The sequence below is a fragment of the Tiliqua scincoides genome, chromosome 11 (assembly GCF_035046505.1).
Source record: "Tiliqua scincoides isolate rTilSci1 chromosome 11, rTilSci1.hap2, whole genome shotgun sequence".
Lineage (NCBI taxonomy): Eukaryota > Metazoa > Chordata > Lepidosauria > Squamata > Scincidae > Tiliqua > Tiliqua scincoides.
Genome location: NC_089831.1, coordinates 22,171,887 through 22,191,485, shown reverse-complemented (window position 1 = coordinate 22,191,485; position 19,599 = coordinate 22,171,887). Strand labels below are relative to the sequence as shown.

Sequence of the window (19,599 nt, the reverse complement as noted above, 5' to 3'; positions counted from 1 at the left end):
TATGGCCTGATCCAGTTCTTATGTTTTCATGTTTATGTTCTTATGATCAGAGACATGCCCAACAGATGAAAGTTTTAATTGGAAGATGCGCACTCTCTGGCGCACAGAGCTGTTCAACGTCACCCCCAGTGCCTTATCCAGAAGTAATCACGGTGATGTGAAGACTTCACAGCCAATTACTTCCAGGTTGCAGGCATTCGGAGCGGTTGCACACAGCTCTGACTGGCCAACCACTTTTTTCACAGAAAAAAAGCATTTTTTTGCATGAAAAAGTGATCTGCTGCTCAGAGTGGCCTGCAGCCACTTCAAGTGCCTGCAGGGGGCGCAGGAGAAGGTACCCAGAACCCTGTACTGTGACTCCAGAGCCCTCTTAACTACTCCACTGAGGGTGCGGTCCATGTGCTAAAACTTTTCCATCCTTTCTTTTTCTTTCCAGAAAATTACCATGGTTAGGAACTGGTAATTTGCTAGGTTAGATGGTTTGAAAAGAGTAGCCACATTCGAGGAGGATAGGTCTATCTTTGGCTATAAGTGTGATACCAAACCCCAGATTCAGAAAGAGATAGCCCTGAATGCCAGCTGCTGGAGGAGGGAGTTGGTTTGGAGAAGGGTTCTTGCCTTCTCATTTGCCAGCCTTTTGTTTGGGCATCTGGGTGGCCACTGAGGGCAACAGGATGCTGAACTAGGTGACTCTTTGGCCCAATCCATCAGGGCTCTTCACGTGATCATAGGATAAGCACTCCTTCAGTAGTAAGAGTGACAGTCTTCCTAGGTTCATCTGCTAAAACAGCTGTTTCCAGGATTGGCTTGCAAGAATAGTACAGTGTTATTGGGCTACTTTTCTAACTGTGCCAGTAAGAAAGGATTGGCCAGATTTCTGAACCAGGGCATTGTGCCATGGGCAGTATTTGATACAAATTTAGCAGAATTGCACACATGCACTTAGTTTTTGACTTCTAATCTCCAGAAATGCAGATTATTTGTGCACAGTTTGAATTCTGCTTTCCAACGACTGGGATCTTGACCAGGATGAAAGATGTAATCAACTAGACAGCCTCTGGGATGATGGCTTCACTGTGCCAAGCTTCCTTACTTATCTGGACATAAGCGGTTTAATTGGTACACAACTACATTTCAAGCAGAACCTAAACGAGAGACAAGAGAACACTGTAATTAATTTAGGCTCTTTCTCAGAGTGTAATGCAAAAAGGGGATGGAACAATATAAGACTTAACGGACTCATTTGGTCTCATGCTCTTAGAATAAAAGACAAACGTAGCTGTAATGCACACAATTGAAAATGGAGTAAGGATTTGCAAAATAAATAATTAGTGCCATACTTGAAGGAACAGTCAACTCCCACTGAGGATAAACAGATTGGGGCCCGAATCATCTCACAGTGAGAGAGAGGAAAGGGCACCCAGTCCCTTGCATCATTAGTAAGTTATTTTCCAGTCAAAGGAAAACGAGCAATAAAATTCTTTATTGGGGTTTAAACAAAAAAAGCACCACCTTTTGACTTTGAGGACTAGTGTCTGGGCAGGTTCACTGATGCATATTCATCCCTTGATGACTGCAGCAATCAAGAAGGTGATTTATATCTGTGAATGGGCGGTGTCATAAATACCGTATATTAATTCCAACTGTGGCTTGAGTGCTCGGCTACGAATGGGAGATCCCCCAGTGACTGGGTGGCTGATCACTTTCTCTCCACCTGATAAAGGTTCTAGTGAGGCTAAAAGGAGGGGAAAGGGCCTTGTACAGGGTGCTCGGAAGGAGGGAGGGAGAGAAATCAAACCGATAGCATCACCAGAAGCACAATGCTTTTCAAAGAACTAGTTCACACATTAAAGTCGTGTCTAATGTCTGTGTGTGTGTGAACCAGGCCTGGGGGTGTCGCCCTCCCTTGGAGTAGCTGCTCCCAGTTAGTTCAGTCTTAACCTACACTGGTGCAGCTGGACCGCATGGCCAATGCTGTATCCAGTGCAGGTTAGGAGGAGGCTGGAGGTCTACTTGAGGTAAGGGGACATTTGGATAAAGTCCCAATGTGCCCAGTGGGATTCTTGGATCTGTGCTAGCAATAAAGCTGGCAGGCCTGTGTCTTGTCCACTGATTCCCTCCTCCTGGGCCTGTCCCACCCCAGTCCCATTTACCCACCCCTGCCCTATTTACACCTCCTTCTCCTCGCCTCTGGAACACCACCCTGCCATCCTCTCCCAGCTCCTGCATCACTCAGCACTTTACTTACCTCTGCCAGTGCCAGGGGCTTGGTTTCAGCACCAGCAGGCCAGTCCAGGCCTTCCTGCTGGCACAGCTGGTTCACGAGTAGTCACAAATGTGCTTTATGGCATGCTTGTGACACTCTAGACTGGCATAGTGCCCACTGCACCTGCAGAGCCTTACCTTAGGATTGCTCTCTGAGTATATCCTGGCTACGTGCTGCTGGGGCTCTGAACTTTGACTGCTTTCAAAAGCTAGCTCCTTTCTTTTTCTTTTTTAATTGGATTTTGTGCTTCCAATTCTTTTGAGAAGATTGTTTTGAGTTTCCAGCTGTTCTCTCCTTAGAAGACAGACCAGGGAAGAGGAACATTGTGCTGTGATGGCAACACAATACAGTTTCCTTCCTGAAAAGTGATTTAATTTATTTTATTTTACTACCACACCCTGCAATTCATCGGAGCAGGGAGGCTCGATCATTGGATTACGGCACGGCCCTGATTCACACTGAGACTGTCAGGTTGCTGCACAGGAGTCACTTCTACCTACAAACATTAATCACGACAGAAAAGGTCTGGCTAACAAGTTACCGTCTTGGCACCAGGAGGCAGGATTCCCCAGTGTTAAAGCTTTAACTAAAACATTCTGCTCTATATGTGACTTAATACCCACCATTAAGCAGTTACTCTGAGTACATACACTCTGTTGTAAATGCAAGTGACGCTAACAAAGGAGCCCTGGTGAGGCCAGAGGATGAAATGGAGGAGTTCAGTGCAGACAAAGATTAAATGGATTGAGACGGGCTTTGTGCAGTGCCGCTGGGGAGCCCGCATCTCACCTCATGAGAAGTGGCACCTGAGGCCTTAACTGGAAGTTGATGAAGCTTTAAAAAAAGAAAAGCAAACCCCTTTTCCCCAATGCATTGTGGCTACAGGATGGCAACAGGGTCTAGGCGCTCACTCAATTGGCCACTCCTTTCTGTGATGGAGGGGCAGTTGTACGCCACTGCTCCCCACCATACACTTCAATTAATGTATGGCATGGCTAGCGCTCCTCGTGGTATCCCGTATGCACAAGGGCAAAACCACACCATCCTTCTTCTTGGGGGGAAAAAATAGGGGTGAAGATGGTACGAATAAGACCCCTATATGCCCAGATCTCTGCATGGAGGGCACTCATCACATGTTCCTTTGCACAAGGATGGTGGGAAGGGGCTGTGCCAGCTTAGGTCAGCCCTCAATTTGCCTCACATGGATGCATCTGTAAACACAAATGTCAATCTATTTTCCAGGCTGGTCATCTGCTTTTAAAAAACCTTAGTCAATCAGTTTATTATTTGCCCACAGTCAAAAGCAATTGATCTGCAGCAAGAAACCTCCTTCCTTGCTTCAATGAAGTTTCTTTTAGCATAATCTCAGAAGGGGTGTGTAGTCGTCCCCGTGATAGAAAAGGGAGAGAAGCTTTATCTCTTTTAAGACAGAGCTTGTCATCTGCAATTTTTACAAGTATTTGTATTTTAAAAATGTATGTACAGTTTTTTTTAATCTATTATCCTAAGAACATAAGAAAGCCCCACTGGATCAGGCCATAGGCCCATCTAGTCCAGCTTCCTGTATCTCACAGCGGCCCACCAAATGCCCCAGGGAGCACACCAGATAATGAGACTTCATCCTGGTGCCCTCCTTTGCATCTGGCATTCTGACATAGCCCACCTCCAAAATCAGGAGGTTGCGCACACACATCATGGCTTATACCCCGTAATGGATTTTTCCTCCAGAAACCTGTCCAATTCCTTCTAAAGGCGTCCAGGCCAGATGCCATCACCACATCCTGTGGCAAGGAGTTCCACAGACCAACCACACGCTGAGTAAAGAAATATTTCCTTTTGTCTGTTCTGACTCTCCCACCACTCAATTTTAGTGGATGTCCCCTGGTTCTGGTGTTATGTGAGAGTGTAAAGAGCATCTCCCTATCCACTCTGTCCATCCCCTGCATAATTTTGTATGTCTCAATCATGTCCCCCCTCAGGCATCTCTTTTCTAGGCTGAAGAGGCCCGAATGCCTATTAATTGAGGGTAGCTCCTGACCACCCAATCCCAATGAGGGCCTGCAGTAGCAGAACACACATTCTGCTGGTGCACACTGGCTCAAAAGCGCCGTAAAGCACTTTGCAACCACACAAGATCAAGGCGGGCCAGCAGGAGGGCTGGAGGTACAACACAACACTCCCTTCCTGTGGAATGGACAACCTCCGACCTGGAGTCTAGTCCGCCACTGGCCCTCTGATCTCACCTGGTTTGTTGACAGCAGTCATGAGTGGACTCTGGGGAGCACAAACCCTTGGGCATAGAAGGGATAAGATCCTCATGGAAGTCGGGCTCAGGAGGGGCGTCCATGGCTGGGGCTGACTCAGGGGGCTTCTGGCTGGCAGTCTCAAAGCAGGGCCTCGCGATTCTGCAGCTGGTGCTACTCCTGGCTGTTGCTCAATATATTCGATTCATTCTAATATCACAGTATCCATCTAGTTTAGCTCTTGCATGAAACGCACCAGCTGAAAAAGTAAAAATATTTTATTGTTTTAAACATTTGAAGGCAAGAACATTTACCAAACATTAACAGCCTTAGTCAGGATGGTGTGCATATACTCAGAGTTTCACAAGGTCTCTCTGTATTTACCTTCATCAGGGGTCTCTAAACGTTTTGGCCAAAGGGCCGCATCATATATCTGGAACAGTGTTGAGGGCCAGAAAAAAATTAAATATAAAATTTAAATAAACACATTAGAGATGCAACTTAGATGAATGGGCTCAAATGGACTTCTCTTTACCCCTGCTTTTACCCCTTTACTTTACCCCTGCTAATTGGGTAAGAGGTACTTTTTCAAGTGGGTGCTCCTTTTTTTAGCAGGGGGAGAGTAACTGGCCCACCTCACCCCAGCACTGTCTGTTCTAGTGGCTGTCTGCTGGTATTCCTTTGCATCTTTTTAGATTGTGAGCCCTTTTGGGACAGGGAGCCATTTAGTTATTTGATTTTTCTCTGTAAACCGCTTTGTGAACTTTTAGTTGAAAAGCGGTATATAAATACTGTTAATAATTAATAATAATTCTCTGAGAATGAACACAGCCCAAGAAATAAAGCACACAGTTAAATGGACCCCCATTCCCCCATCCCACAAAACACAACTCTGCCTGTGTTTGGTCAACTGGGCCAGAGGCTCTCAGTGGATCAGAGGCTGGCCATGGGCCGGATAGAGGCACACCGCGGGCCGCATCTGGCCCCCGGGCCGGAGTTTGGAGACCCCTGACCTACATTATCAATCACTGTGTGTTTCACTGTTGTTGTACAACGAATACAAAACCACTTTCTGCCACTGTCTGAATAAACCTGATTGTTCATTCTAGGCTCATTCATGTCCAGGACTTCAGATGGGAAGAACAAGCTCAAGCCCTCGTACCTCCTTGAAAGAAAGCTCTTTAAGTGGGAGGTCTCTCCAGCATTCACTGGGAATCCAAGTAGAGCCAAGAAGCCAGTACAACAGACATCACAATGTGTTGGAATTTGAGAACACTTGCTTGAGTTCCAACTCTTATAGAGAAGCAGCTGATTTTGAGGACAGCAGACATTTGGTGCCTTGTGGGTCATATCCAAATCCAGCTGTCGCTCCCCTCCGGACTTCTGTTATCAATCATTCCACAACAGATCGTCGGGACACTCAATTTCACACGGACTCAGACTATATTGTTCACCAGAATGACAACCAAACTTCCACGTGCTTGACTTTGGCTAGGAATCCCCTTCAGCCAAGTTCCTATGAAAACTTCCCTGAGTTTTCTAACAAAAAGGGCAAGAAATACCCACACGGTCCTGATGACGCTTCTGGACACCAGCGATATCCATGTAGGTGCGCTATTTCAAAATCCCTGTCTGGCTCCAGGGAGAACTTCCTAAGACACAAACATTTTTTACATTCTTACGATGCTGGTCTTCAGCAGCCAGCAAATGTGGAACTTTCATCTCAGAGCGTGAAGACAGCAAAGATACCTGGCAGCTGTGCTTCTGGGACCTCAGGGTAAGGACAAGGTTTATGACACCGTTTAGTGATTTATTAGACACTATCATTTAACGCTATTAAAAGCAGTGGCATAGCCAGATGGGATACAAAGCACTAAGTTTTGCAGGGAGCTTTACCACAGCTTGCAAGTGGCTCCCCCCTCCCCTTCAGAGCCATTCCGGGCAGGGGAGCAAAATGGAGGTCCCTTCATTTTGCTCCCCCCATCTGGAATGGCTCCAAAGGGAGGCCACTTGCACGTTGCGGTGAGGCTCCCTGCAGAACTTAGTGCTTTGCACCCCCTCTAGTTATGCCACTGATGATGATGATGATGATGATGATGATACAGGTATTTATATACTGCCTTTCTTGGTCTTTTTTCAAGACTTTATTCAATGCGGTTTACATAGGCAGGCTTATTTAAATCCCCGTAGGGATTTTTACAATTGAAAGAAGGCTCTATCTTTAAAGAGCCACAACAATTCAGATGTTTCGTTCTGATCTGGCCTCCATCCTGGCCTCCATCCTCCCACGCTCAGAGCAGATGGAATAGCTCGGCTTCAGCTTGTCAGCTGCTTCAGGGTCGCACGGTGCCAGTGGCCTCGAACTGGCGACCTTGTGGATGTTATCTTCAGGCAAATGGAGGCTCTACCCTCTAGACCAGACCTCCTGCCCTCCCCTGATTAAAAGAGTATAGGCTGCTGAGGACCAGGAAAAAAGGAATTATACATCAGCACCCCCTCAGCTTCTCTCTATTTGTATTGGAAAATATGAGTTGCTTCTGCAGCTCATGCCTAGTCCTGTACTAATGAGCACTTCACATCGGTACAAACCTTGCAGCATAACTCACGTTTTCCAATGCAACTATCTCAAAATGTCCCTCATTTACGATAGAGCTATTTCTAAAATGTTAAAAATGTTTTCCTCCAGTGATGTATAGTCCAGCCTGTGGCCACCAGACTGTCAGCCAGGACAAGCCCTGTGGTGCATATCGTTCCAATCTTGCAGTTGATTTTACCGAATCCAGGCTGGTTTCTGGTTCCAGTTTGAGGCATTTGTTTTAATTTTCAAAGCCCTGAACTCTGTTCCAACTTGGATATCTCAGGGATCGCCTTCTGACCTGTTCTCATAGCACACCAGGCCTGAGCACACCAGTCAGTTGCAGTGCCTGTTCTCCATTCGATGCCCCCGTTAGAGGTGCAGAGGTTGGTAGCAGATAGCAGGGCCTTCTTTGTAGTGTCACCATGGTGCTTAATTTTTGCTGCCTAGGAAGGCTCGTCTTTCTCCTCCTTTATTAGTTTGTAGGCATCCAGGAAACGGTTTTATTGCAGAAGGTGATGTTGTATATTACAGCTGAGTCATATGTTGATTTCTTATTTTAAATACCATTATTGATATTGTTCCATTTTCAACCTGAAAATCGCTTTGGAGATTTGTTTTGGGTCAAAAACAAAAACCATCACCACTTAAATCAGGACAGACAACAAATCAATAGAGGACAGGTTTGCTCACAGCTATTATCATCAGCCTTGATAGCTCAGTAGAACCTCCATGTATAGAGACCATATACCTGCCTCTTTTGTCTTCATTGCCCTGCAGGATAATCTGAACACTTTATGGGCTTCTCATCTGAGTGAAAAAAAATGGTTTCCTTTTTCATTGTCTTACATAAGAACACGAGAAGAGCCCCGCTGGATCAGATAAAGGCCCATCTAGTCCAGCTTACTGTAGCTCACAGTGGCCCACCAAATGCTTCAGGGAGCACACAAGACAACAGACACAATCTGTGTCCTGGTGCCCTCCCCTGCATCTGGCAATCAGAGGCAGACTGCCTCTAAAAACCAAGAGGTTGCACGTACCTGCTATGGCTTGTAACCCGTAATGAACTTTTCCTCCAGAAATTTGTCCAATCCCCTCTTAAAGGCATCTAGGCAAGATGCCATCACTACTTCCTGTGGCAAAGAGTTCCATAGACTAATTACACGCTGTCTTCCCTGTGTTTGCTGTTGTTTCCTCAGGCCATCCCAGGCACCTGCTTGCAACCCGATACGACCCCCTTCCCCATACACCCAGCTCATCCAGGCAGCGGAGCGGCATCACCAAGAACTCTCCCAACTGGCGGGGGATCACCTTGCCCGAAGCCAGTTCTCTGGCTTGTTTCCTCCCATCGTACAGCGGGGAGAAAGTGACCCACAGCTCAATATGGAGGGTGATAAAGGGATCCAATCCATTCTGAGCCGCTGGAATTCCGAAGGCTACTTGCATCAGAGGGAAAAGCTCAAGGCGAGGAAGGAGAAAGAGAACAGCAAGGTGAGTTGGCAGGATGTCATATGGAGCCATCTTTTCCCCAGCAAGGTCTGGTTGCAACTGAGAAGGAAGGGGCAATGAGAAATTCCAGGTGAGAGTTGCAGGTTCAGAACAATGGCAAAAGAGTAGGGATGTTGCCCCGTTACAGGAACCTTACGCAATATCTGGTTTATTAATTGATTAAGAGGGGCCGAGACAAGAACTCTGAAGACAGAAGCAGGTGGACTTTGCTTTTAGATGGTACACATGTGTCCAGTCAGACATAGGAGAGGCACTGCCTCCTGTGTGAAAGAAAAGGGGGAATGCCTCTTCTACGATGGGGCTTGCCACCTGCAGTTCTCACCGATCTTAAAAATAATATATTTCTTCTTAATCTGCTGCTCAGTAAATTGGGACATATTTAATCAGTTAAAAGCATTTAAATCAACCAATCAGACACATTTTTTTTAAAAAAATTGTTAATGTCTCCATTGGTCAATCCATTTGCCACAGATATCTTCCCTTTACAGAGTGTGTCATCCGGACGAACACAGAGAGTTCATTTAATGCTTTTGTGCCAGGGTTTCAAATATAGCCAAATACAATATTAAGGTGAAAGGGTTCATTGTTGTAAATACGCACATGATTAAGAGGCATGGTTATGAAGGGCATAAGAACATAATATCATAAGAGCCCCACTGGATCAGGCCAAAGGCCCATCTAGTCCAGCTTCCTGCATCTCACAGTGGCCCACCAGATGCCTCAAGGAGCACACAAGACAACAAGAGACCTGCATCCTGGTGCCCTCCCTTGCATCTGGCATTCTGAGGTAGCCTACTTCTAAAACCAGGAGGTTGCATATATCCATTATGATTTGTCACCTGTGATGGACTTTGCCTCCATCTATCTGTCCAATCCTCTTATAAGAGCATCCAGGCCAGATGCCATCACCACATCCTATGGCAAAGAGATCCACTTCTTGTCCTCAACAAAAAGCAAATCCATAGGGAGTGAAGCGTAATACTTTTCTGCTGGGCCACTCCACCCTCTGCCACATCATGAGTAGTATCACAGCCCCCTGATAGCTGTTTATTTCAAAGAAGAAATTACTTGTCTTGGGCATGCCTCTTAACAATGCATTTGACATCATTTGAATCAGGAAGCCTGGTGGCCTGTCCTTGGCAAGCCCATTTTGCTCATCGGCTCAAAACCCCAGCCCCCCTCACACACACACACCCCTCCCAATTTTTCAAGGAATCAACTACAGTCTTTCAAAGGCTGCAGGCTTTCTGATGCTGCCTGCCCAGACATTCTTGCTGTTCTGCCAGGCCCGTAGCCAGGATGCTAGAGGTGGGGCAACTATTTTTTCAAGGGGAGCAATATCAAGGGGGTCAGGTATCTATACTGGTGGGCAAAATGAAAGGATAAGTCTGGAGAAACATCAAATACCCGAAACTCCCCCAGATTTCATGAAGAGAAAATAATGTGGTGGTTTTTTTTTTTTAAAGATGCATTCATTAGCTGTAAAGCAAAGTAACAATAATTTGCATAGAATAAATGCATCTCTGCATGCAACGTAAAATGTATTGCCTACATAGAAATAACATGCAACAAATCCTTTCATTTACACACCAGTGCAATACACAGGCCTGCAACCCTGCAAAAGTAAAACATATCACTGGGATGCAGGTAGTATTTACTTGTGTTGAAAGTGCCTATTTAACACCTATATAGCGCCTATCTAGCACCTATCTAACACCCATATAATGCCTATCTGCCTATATAGTGCCTATCTAGCACCTATCTAACACCTATCTAGTGCCAATTTAACACCTATCTAGCACCTATTTAGCACCTATATTATGCCTATTTAGTGCCTATGCAACACCTATCTAGCATCTATATAGCGCCTATCTACCTATATAAAGCCTATCTAGCACCTATAGAGCACCTATCTAGCGCCTATATAACACCTATCTAGTGCCTATCTAGTGCCTATCTAGCGCCTATCTATCTAACCTTTCTAGCGCCTAACACCTGTCCAGTGCCTATTTAACACCTATCTAGTGCCTATCTAGCTCCTATCTAGCACCTATCTAGCGCCTATATTATGCCTATCTAGTGCCTATGCAACACCTATATAGCATCTATATAGCGCCTATCTACCTATATAATGCCTATCTACCATAGAGTGCCTATCTAGCGCCTATCTAACACCTGTCCAGTGCCTATTTAACACCTATATAGCACCTATCTAGTGCCTATCTAACACCTATCTAACACCTATATAGCACCTATCTAACACCTATCTAGCACCTATCTAACACCTTTCTAGCGCCTATCTAGTGCCTATTTAACACCTATATAGCACCTATCTAGTGCCTATCTAACATCTATCTAGCGCCTAGATAGGTGCTAGAAAGATGTTAGATAGGTGCTAGATAGGCACTAGATAGGTGCTATATAGGTGTTAAATAGGCACTAGAGAGGTGTTATATAGGCGCTAGAAAGGTGTTAGATAGCGCCTATCTAGTGCCTATTTAACACCTATATAGCACCTATATAATGCCTATCTAGTGCCTATGCAACACCTATCTAGCATCTATATAGCGCCTATCTAACACCTATCCAGCACTTATCTAACACCTATTTAACGCCTATCTAGCGCCTATAGTGTCTAACACCTATATAGTGCCTATCTAGCGCCTATCTAACCTATCTAGCACCTATCTAGTGCCTATTTAACACCTATATAGCACTTTCTAGCACCTATCTATCACCTATATAGTGCCTATCTAGCAACTATATAACATTTGTCGATGACACACTGCTGATGCGTTGATACATATTAAAATAAAATTTATTTACATAAAAGCAAGAGGAAAGATAATGCTAGTCAAATACAGTAACACCATTGGAACACTAGTTTTTTTTACAATATTCATTACTTTTAAAAAGCAAAGTACAGAAGATTTGAATGTATTGACTCTACCTGGTTGAGCTGAATTCTCCCAGCTTTCTGAGTTGAATCTCCTTAGAACCAGGGATGGATCCAGTGTCTGTATTTGGGAGGGGGCTGTGAGCACTACCTTCAGAGCCCAGGTCAACCAGGCAGGTAGACCTGGGTTCTCGACTTGGAGTTTGAGAGTGAGTTTATCGCCTCTGTGGCCATTTGCTGGGTGGGTAGACCTGGCTCCCGTCTGGACTTGGAGCCCAGATTTACCTGCCGCATAGACCTGGACTCCTGCTTGAGCTTATTGCTTCTGTGGACATTTGTTGGCAGGCAGACCTGGGTCTGGGCTCCCACCTGGACTTGGAGGCCTGCTTAGGTAGACCTGAGCTACTGATTGAGCTTATAGCCTACATAAGAACATAAGAAGAGCCCTGCTGAATCAGTCCAAAGGCCCATCTAGTCCAGCTTCCTGTATCTCATAGTGGCCAACCAAATGCTTCAGGGAGCACAAAAAACAGCAAGACACAACCTGCATCCTGGTGCCCTCCCCTACATCTGGCATTGAGGTAGCCTACTTCTAAAATCAGGAGCTTGCACATACCTATCATGACTTGTAACCTGTAATGGACTCTCCTCCAGAAATTTGTCCAATCCCCTCTTAAAGGCATCTAAGCAAGTTGCCATCACCACTTCCTGTGGCAAGGAGTTCCACAGACTAATTCACACAGGGTAAAGAAATATTTTCTTTTGTTCGTTCTAACTCTCCCAACACTCAATTTTAGTGGCTGTCCCCTGGTTCTGGTGTCATGTGAGAGGGAAAAGAACATCTCTCTAGCCATCCCTTGCATAATTTTATATGTCTCAATCATGTCCCCCCTCAAGCCTCTGCAGCTATTTGCTAGGTGGGTAGACCTGGGCTCCCATTCCAGCCAATCTCCTTGACACCTGCCCAGTGGGTGTTCCCCTGACACCTGATTTTGCTCTCCATCCTGGTGGGTGCCCTTCCTTGCTGGCAGGACAGTTGGGGGGGGGGGTATCCACCCATGGCCTCCCCCGGATCCACCCCTGCTTAGAACCTTTCCCACACTTAAGTTCTTGGTTCTCTTTAGCTCAAATGCTTTCCAGGTTTTCTCCCACCAGAAAAAGGGTCTCCCAGCCCCCAAGCAGCAGCCATTAATTTTAAAAATATATCTGAAAGGCAAGAACCTGCCCCCATGATTTCTCCAAACAGAAACATTTCTCCCTGCCCCCCCCACAGCAGTACCATTGCAGCAATTAGCATGTTTCACAGTAGAAGAAACAGCACCCTCCCTTTCCCCAGCCAGTACAAGAAGAAATCTCTCCCAACCTTCTTGTAGCTGCTCTTGACCAGCCCCACTCTCCATGTGCTCTGGATGGGGGCAGGGTGACCAGAGGTCATAACTTCCAAGGAACCCCCCAGGACCCTGTTCTGCTCACTCCACACACATGCACTCTCTCTCTCTCTCCTCCCCAATCCCTGCCAGAAGCACCTTCCTGTGCACAAAAAAATGTGGCAAAAAGGGCTTCAAATCACCCCCAACTGACACCAGATTAAATAAAGAGGACAGGTTTGGAAAAAATGCTGGGGGGGGCATACTGCTGGCTGGGGGGGCAACCCCCCCGGCCCCCCCTATCTACGGCCCTGTGTCCTGCTGACAGATTTAACTGTTTCTTGCAACTACCCTCCTTGATTCTTTGGAGCCTGTCCAGGTTCCATCCAGTACCTGTAATGCTGGAGCGCTGGAGTCAGTTTGAAAATATTCTCCTGAACCCGTGACAAATTGCCGTGTTTTGGGGGGCAGCTCCTGGCCTCAGAGCAGACGGGCTAAGCTGAAATAATTGCCCCTCTGCATTGACTTTTGTGGCTGTTTGTGGATTGCTGCTTGACTGCACTTGAGAAGGAGTTAGTTGGATTAGGACAGTGACTGCGGGGCAGATTTCTTTCCTTTCTCACCCCCTCATTCAGACTGTCATCTTTGTCCTCTGGGAGGGGGAACAAGGTCAACCATCTTAACATGAAACTGGAGGAATTCCACAGGGAATATAGTAGTGGAGAGAAACTCCTAATGTACCTTGAAGCTTCTTCCCTGGAGTCAACAGCTCTGACATTTACCCACAGCGACCTTCTCTCCCTCCGCTGCTCAGGCTGTCCCAGAGTCAAACCAGGGTTCTTGTCAAGCTGATGCCTGCAAATCCAAGCCCTTGGCCTGTAATAATTATGAGCTAGTTTGAGATACCTGGAGGGAGGAACTATGGGATTGCGCATGTTGATGTCCTGCATGAGACCAACCAGCTCTAGTACAAACTGACATATGTATTGCTACCAGGCAAACTCTCCTCCATGACTGGTGCTTTATGTTCCTGCTTACCCTTCTCTGTTTAATGGGGCTTTTGAACTATAGATGCTGTAGTCCTGCAAATGCGTTCATGAGTAGTCCCATTGACTTCTGTGACTCCTACCTACTCCTAGGCACTAGGCAAAGGAGTGTCTCCTGAGTGATTTGTACATCTCAAATACATAGAGGTGAAAGAAAATGATTTTTGTGGATTTCAGTATTTTCCAAAAGTTATGTGCGGAAAGCAGTGTTATGTGGTTTTTATTCAAAATTTATATTATAATCATAAATTTTAAATTGCTTTAAAAGAGTACTAGGTGGGTGATATAGGTGCTATAGTGTCAGCAGATGCAGCCACAGTCATTACCCATGCACCCCCACATTAAATAATAAATAAAAACCAAATAAAACCTCTCTTTTTTTGCTGATTTGAGTTTTTTTGTTTGTTTGTTTGTTTCACAAAAATGAGAAAGCTTTGTTATCTGTTTTCATTTCATTGTCACCATTTTCTCCCACCTCTAGAAATATGTCATTGGTAGCCAAAAAGGGTACCATTTTTGCACTACCCCCAACCTGATGAAGATCCTAAGGTCAGCTGGTGTGAGAGCCAGTAGTCCTCCAGCGACCCTGATCCCAGGCTGTTCATTGAGCTGTGCTCCAGCCATAATTGCTGATTCCTAAGCCATCAGTAAAAGAAGTCTTTTGGTGCTGAAAGTGGAAGGCCTTTGCTTGTCCATTCAGGGAGCAAAACTAATTTTATCTCTCCACTGCTTAGGGTCCCAGGACAAAAGGGTACGTGAAGATGGATGTGAAGCTCGGGGGCCTTGGACCTGACTACGCAACCATAAGAGAGAAAGTGAGCAGAAAGCCTTGCACGTTCACGCCCTCTTGCTGCCCTGTGTCACTGCTCTGCAGAGGGAACAGCGGGAATGAAAAAAGATGAGCTCTGAGGGCAGAAGAAGTTTATAAAATCAGCAGTGGCCTGGAGGCATCAAACAGGGAAAAACACTTCTCCCTCACCCCTCTCACAATGCTAGAATGATAGTCACAGCCATTCTCCCGGCTACAGCAGGCAGGACAGGAAGGACCCCTTCGTCTGCCTGGCTGGGATGAGTTGCTATGTGGCTCCTGCCTTCTCGGTGTTGCTTTCTAATCTGTGTGAATTGCCTAGAGCAGCAATTTTCAACCTTCTTCATCTCATGGCACGCTGAGAAGGCACTAACTTTGTCAAGGCACACCGTCAGTTTTTCTGACAATTGACAAGGTACACTGCTCTGCTGGCGGGAGGCTCACATTCCCCAATGACCCTACAAATAAATGGAAGTCCCCCGAACTCCCACAGAACACTTGTGGACTGTCCACAACACACCAGTGTGCCGCAGCATAGTGGTTGAAAATCGCTAACCTGGACAAATTTGGGGGGTAATAATCATCACAACACTGAGCACAGAATACAGAAGATCGGCTCACCCAATGCAGCTAGTCAGGAAGCAGACTGGGTAACCTTGCCTTGGTCACAGCCCAACCTACTTCACAAGGATCTTGCAAGGATAAAATAAGGGGTAGAATTACGTACACCATCAGGAGCTTCTTGCAGGAAGGGCAGAACATAAATGTCACTCACAACAGATAAATACATTGGCAAGGCACACAAGAAAGAAATACGTGTTCATAATTGATATGTGAATTCATGGTCACATGATGTGGCAGTGACTGCCAGATGAGAGAGGTCTAAGGACTGGGCAAATTCATGGAGGTCTCTTGGTGGCTATAAGTGTGCCAGCATGCTCAGAGGCAGCCATACTCCAAAAACCAGGCATTGGGGACAAACAGGCTGGATTCACATTGGGTCCCTAGTCTCACACTTTATTTATTTATTTATTTAGGGCCATGGCACAAAAAAGATTGAAAACAGTGGCTTAGATAATTGGCTTGAGTCCTTTAAGTTCCTTTTACTGCACCTGGAATTACATTTACTTTTACTCATCCTCTCTCTCTCTCTCTCTCTCTCTCTCTCTCTCTCTCTCTCTCTCTCTGACAATGCTGTGATTCAGATAGTGTGAGGTACCTAACGGAGACAGAGAAAGAGAGTCTGTGCGGTTGTCGGGTTAGACTAGATGGTCTTCTGCTCCCTTCCCTCCCTGTCATTCTATTCCTCAGGAGGAAAATATATAGCAAACCCCTGGTGCATTCAAAACAGATCCTGTGTCCAAGCTGCCGTTCTCTTAACCCGTCCGCCAAGGTATCCATTAGTTGATGCTCACCTGCGGAGAATTCCAATTGCAGATAAGTACACCCAAGTTTATTCTCTTCGGCAGGTTCAAGTGTGCATTACTTTAATGCAATTGAGCTGGCCTGTGAATTCAGACGGCCCTGGCTTTATCACAGACAGGGGGGAAAAAATGAAAGTAAACACAGCAGAGCAAATGCGAGTCGCTGAATGCACATTATGGCCTGTTAGGAAACATCAGGTGTTCCTGGACCAAAGAAAAGATGAGGCCAATCATCTGAGAAGGAGCCTGAAAGAAACCTCTCCTGTGCCCGCCCGCCCTCCCTGCCTTTTACAAGATGTTCTGAGCCAATATGTGGTAGGAGATAATCCAGGCCGTCCCTTTTACTCTCCTGATAAGGCAACAGCAATAAGACATTTATAGGAAGATCACCAGGAGCTGCAGTGAACTTCTGATTCATCAGCCTTACCTTAAGCCAGGCAGAGCGGGCAGTTTGGACTGGGAGAATTTCTAAGTTCTAGGATTATGAACAGAGGGGGTAAAACCTTGTCTCTGCCCACTTTCTCCACCCCATGCACCATTTTACAGACCTCTACCCCATCTGGCAGCACAAACCTTGACATACCAATTCTGAAGTAAGTCCCACTGTGTGCAATGGGACCTACTCTCAGGTTAGTGTGCTTAGAATTGCAGCCTTGACCCTCCTTCTCTCTAAACTGAAGAACTCAAAGTGTCCCCGGCTCCCTGACCATTTAGATCAGCTGCCCTTTTCTACAAAACATCAGCTGAGGATTTACCTGGGAGCAATTTCTATAGGACTTAACAAAGCTTACTTTTGCTTAGACACATGTAGGATTGCACTGTGAGTCATTTGTCATAATTTATAGCCTTACTTTTCTCCCAAAAGCTCAGAGTGGTGTCCTCACAACAACCCTGTGTGGTAGGTTAGGCTGAGACCATGACTGTCCTGAGGCTACCCAAGGAGCTCTTTGTTGCTGAGCACTGATGCTGTGTTGTGCTGAATCTCTGTGCTGCTGATCACCCAGGTCTTGCCAGTCAAAGTCCATCTCTTGAGAGCCTTGTAGCCTCTCTCTCTCAGTCCTCCATCTCACCACCGCCTCCTGACAATTTTCCAGTGCAATAACCAGCCTTCCAGTCACTGCTCTTTGTCTCCCAACAGTCTGAAAAGATCAGGCAGCAAAAGGAATATGCCAGACAAGTTCAGGAACATAACATGGCCAACCTTGTGAATGCCCGGAAGCCGCTGCCAACCAGACCTGAGAACAAATCATCACAGTCAAGGCAGAAGGTAGGGGGAACCACGGCTCCTAGGAAAGGGGCATGCAGGGTGGAAAGAGGGGTAGGCTTTGGAGACAGAGGCACTGGCCTGTTGCCCAGTTGTCTAGATGCTGGTGGGTGTACAGTTTGGGCCAGTTCCATGAGGAGCCTGTCTGTGTGGGGCAATTTGTTCTTGCCAGCTGTCTAACAACAATGTCTGGGAGGGAGGGAGTAAAGGAAGAATTATACCGTCCAACAGTTTATCAAGTGCTTACACGAATGTTTGAATTATTTTGTTAAATATTTCTGTCCTACTGTTCTGTTCTAACCTATTGTTCTGTGCAAACTGAGCCCAGTCCCCAGGGCAGATTGTCAAAACTTGGCTGGATGAAACAGGAGCAGATAGTCCTTAGCTGGAGGCCATAAGGACCAAGACTGCATAAAGGTTCAAGCCAGCACCTTGCAGGCCAAATTTAATATTATGTTACATTAAAAATAACAGGTTATTTAGCTAGGGCACATTACAAGGCATAAGAGGACAGGTCCTTGCCCCAAAGGGCTTGCTATCTATCATGCACCACAAGGCACCTCTCCTCTTCTCCACTGTTTCTCCCTTGAAACTCACCACCTCTCCCCACCCCACTGCTTTGCAAAGAAGAGCAGAGTTCCAAGACATGAGGTGGAGGCTGATTGTGCCATCACTCCTTCGTGCAGGTAAATGGGAGCACCTGTTGCTCTAAACTTTAGAGTCTAAAGCTTTTGGCAATCTAGCTGTCCTGGCAAAATGCAACACATCTCAACTGGGAATCTCATTTTGGTTTGTTTACCTTCAGGCCCTAGAGTATGCCAAGATGATTCCTAGGCCAAAACCTGCCCCATTGAGGCCACCGGAGCAAGAACCTACAAACGAAAAAAGGTTGGAACGCACTTCAAGCAGAGAGAATCTTCCTCCCATTTCATCTCTGGAATCTCTGCAGAACAGGCATGAAAAGGAGAAGCAAGTTGTAGCTGCATTCAGAACCCTTCACATTTCATGAGGAGCCAAAACCAGCAGGGACTGTAAGTCTACCAAGCAGCTAAGAGCTGAACTGCTTTCAATCTGCACCTTGTCTTATCTTGAGGTGCCGAAGGACTGATGTTGAATGATGAGCTTTTGCTATTGCAAGGTTAGTTTTCAAGATGCGAAATCCCTTCACTCTATTTGCTCAACCTCACTTATTTTTGTAAAATGTTATAGTTACAAATTAAAGAGTTAAATGTTCAATGTTCTGCAATTGTTCTTTGATTTTTTGGTTCCTATTTCATTTCCTTCCATCAGAAATCCTTTGTTTGGCCTTTGGCAAATAGGTAGCACAAACAGCAGCAGAGGCAGCAAAGCCCTTCATGGCCTGCACCCTTTTCAAACTGCATACAACAGAACACTCCTCCATATCACAAAACCCCCCACAAGTAGAAAACTAGCATGTCAAGGATAAGGATCCTAGCCCAGCTTTAATTTAATGTTATTTGAGATATTTGAGATATTTATATCCAGGTAGGGCTGGGAAAGTTCCTTGTGTGAAACTCTGTGTGGACAGTATTGACCTAGCTGGATCAAAGGCCTGACTCTGTACAAGTTCATCCGTTCATTTGCCCACACCTTTCAAACCAGGACTTGACAAACAGGTGGGACTTACCACTTGTGGGAAGACCCTTGCAGTGCCCCTTGACAAGCTAACTGGCAGCATTTCATAGAATCATAGAGTTGGGCGTGACCCACAAGGTCATCTAGTTCAGCCCCCTGCCTGTAGCAGGAAATCCTTCCAGAGCATCTCCAGCAGGTGCTTGTTCAAGTCTCTGCTTGAATATCTCCAGCTTGGGAGAATCCACCACCTCCCCTGACAATCCATTCCAACGCCGAACTGCCCTGACCGTCAAGAATTTCTTCCTGATGTCCAACCGGAATCTCCTCTCTTGCCGTTTATACCCGTTGGATCTAGCTCTACACTCAGAGGCAGCTGAGAACAAAATTGTGTCTTCTTCCAGGTGATAGCCCTTCTGGTCTCATTCTTTATATAACAAGGGCACTCTGCAAGGCATAAGGGAACAGGTCTGTGCCCCAAAGATCTTGCTATCTGTAATGCAACACAAAGCACCTCTCCTCTTCTCCATTGCTTCTCCCCTGAAACTCATGCCTCCACCTTCTGAAAGCTGCCCTGTTTCTGGGCCCCTTCACAGATACACCCAGCT

General features: G+C 46.0%; 1 protein-coding gene across 1 annotated transcript in view; it reads left to right on the top strand.

Moving 5' to 3' along the window:
- Positions 1–18,407, top strand: part of JHY (junctional cadherin complex regulator) — a 28,833-nt gene extending 10,426 nt beyond the window's left edge. The window contains exons 3-7 of the mRNA XM_066639705.1: positions 5,619–6,118; positions 8,284–8,575; positions 14,637–14,717; positions 17,273–17,401; positions 18,204–18,407. Of these exons, the coding sequence (XP_066495802.1) occupies positions 5,619–6,118; positions 8,284–8,575; positions 14,637–14,717; positions 17,273–17,401; positions 18,204–18,407 (1,206 nt within the window). The remainder of the gene's footprint in view (positions 1–5,618; positions 6,119–8,283; positions 8,576–14,636; positions 14,718–17,272; positions 17,402–18,203) is intronic.
- The last annotated feature ends 1,192 nt before the right edge of the window (positions 18,408–19,599 follow it).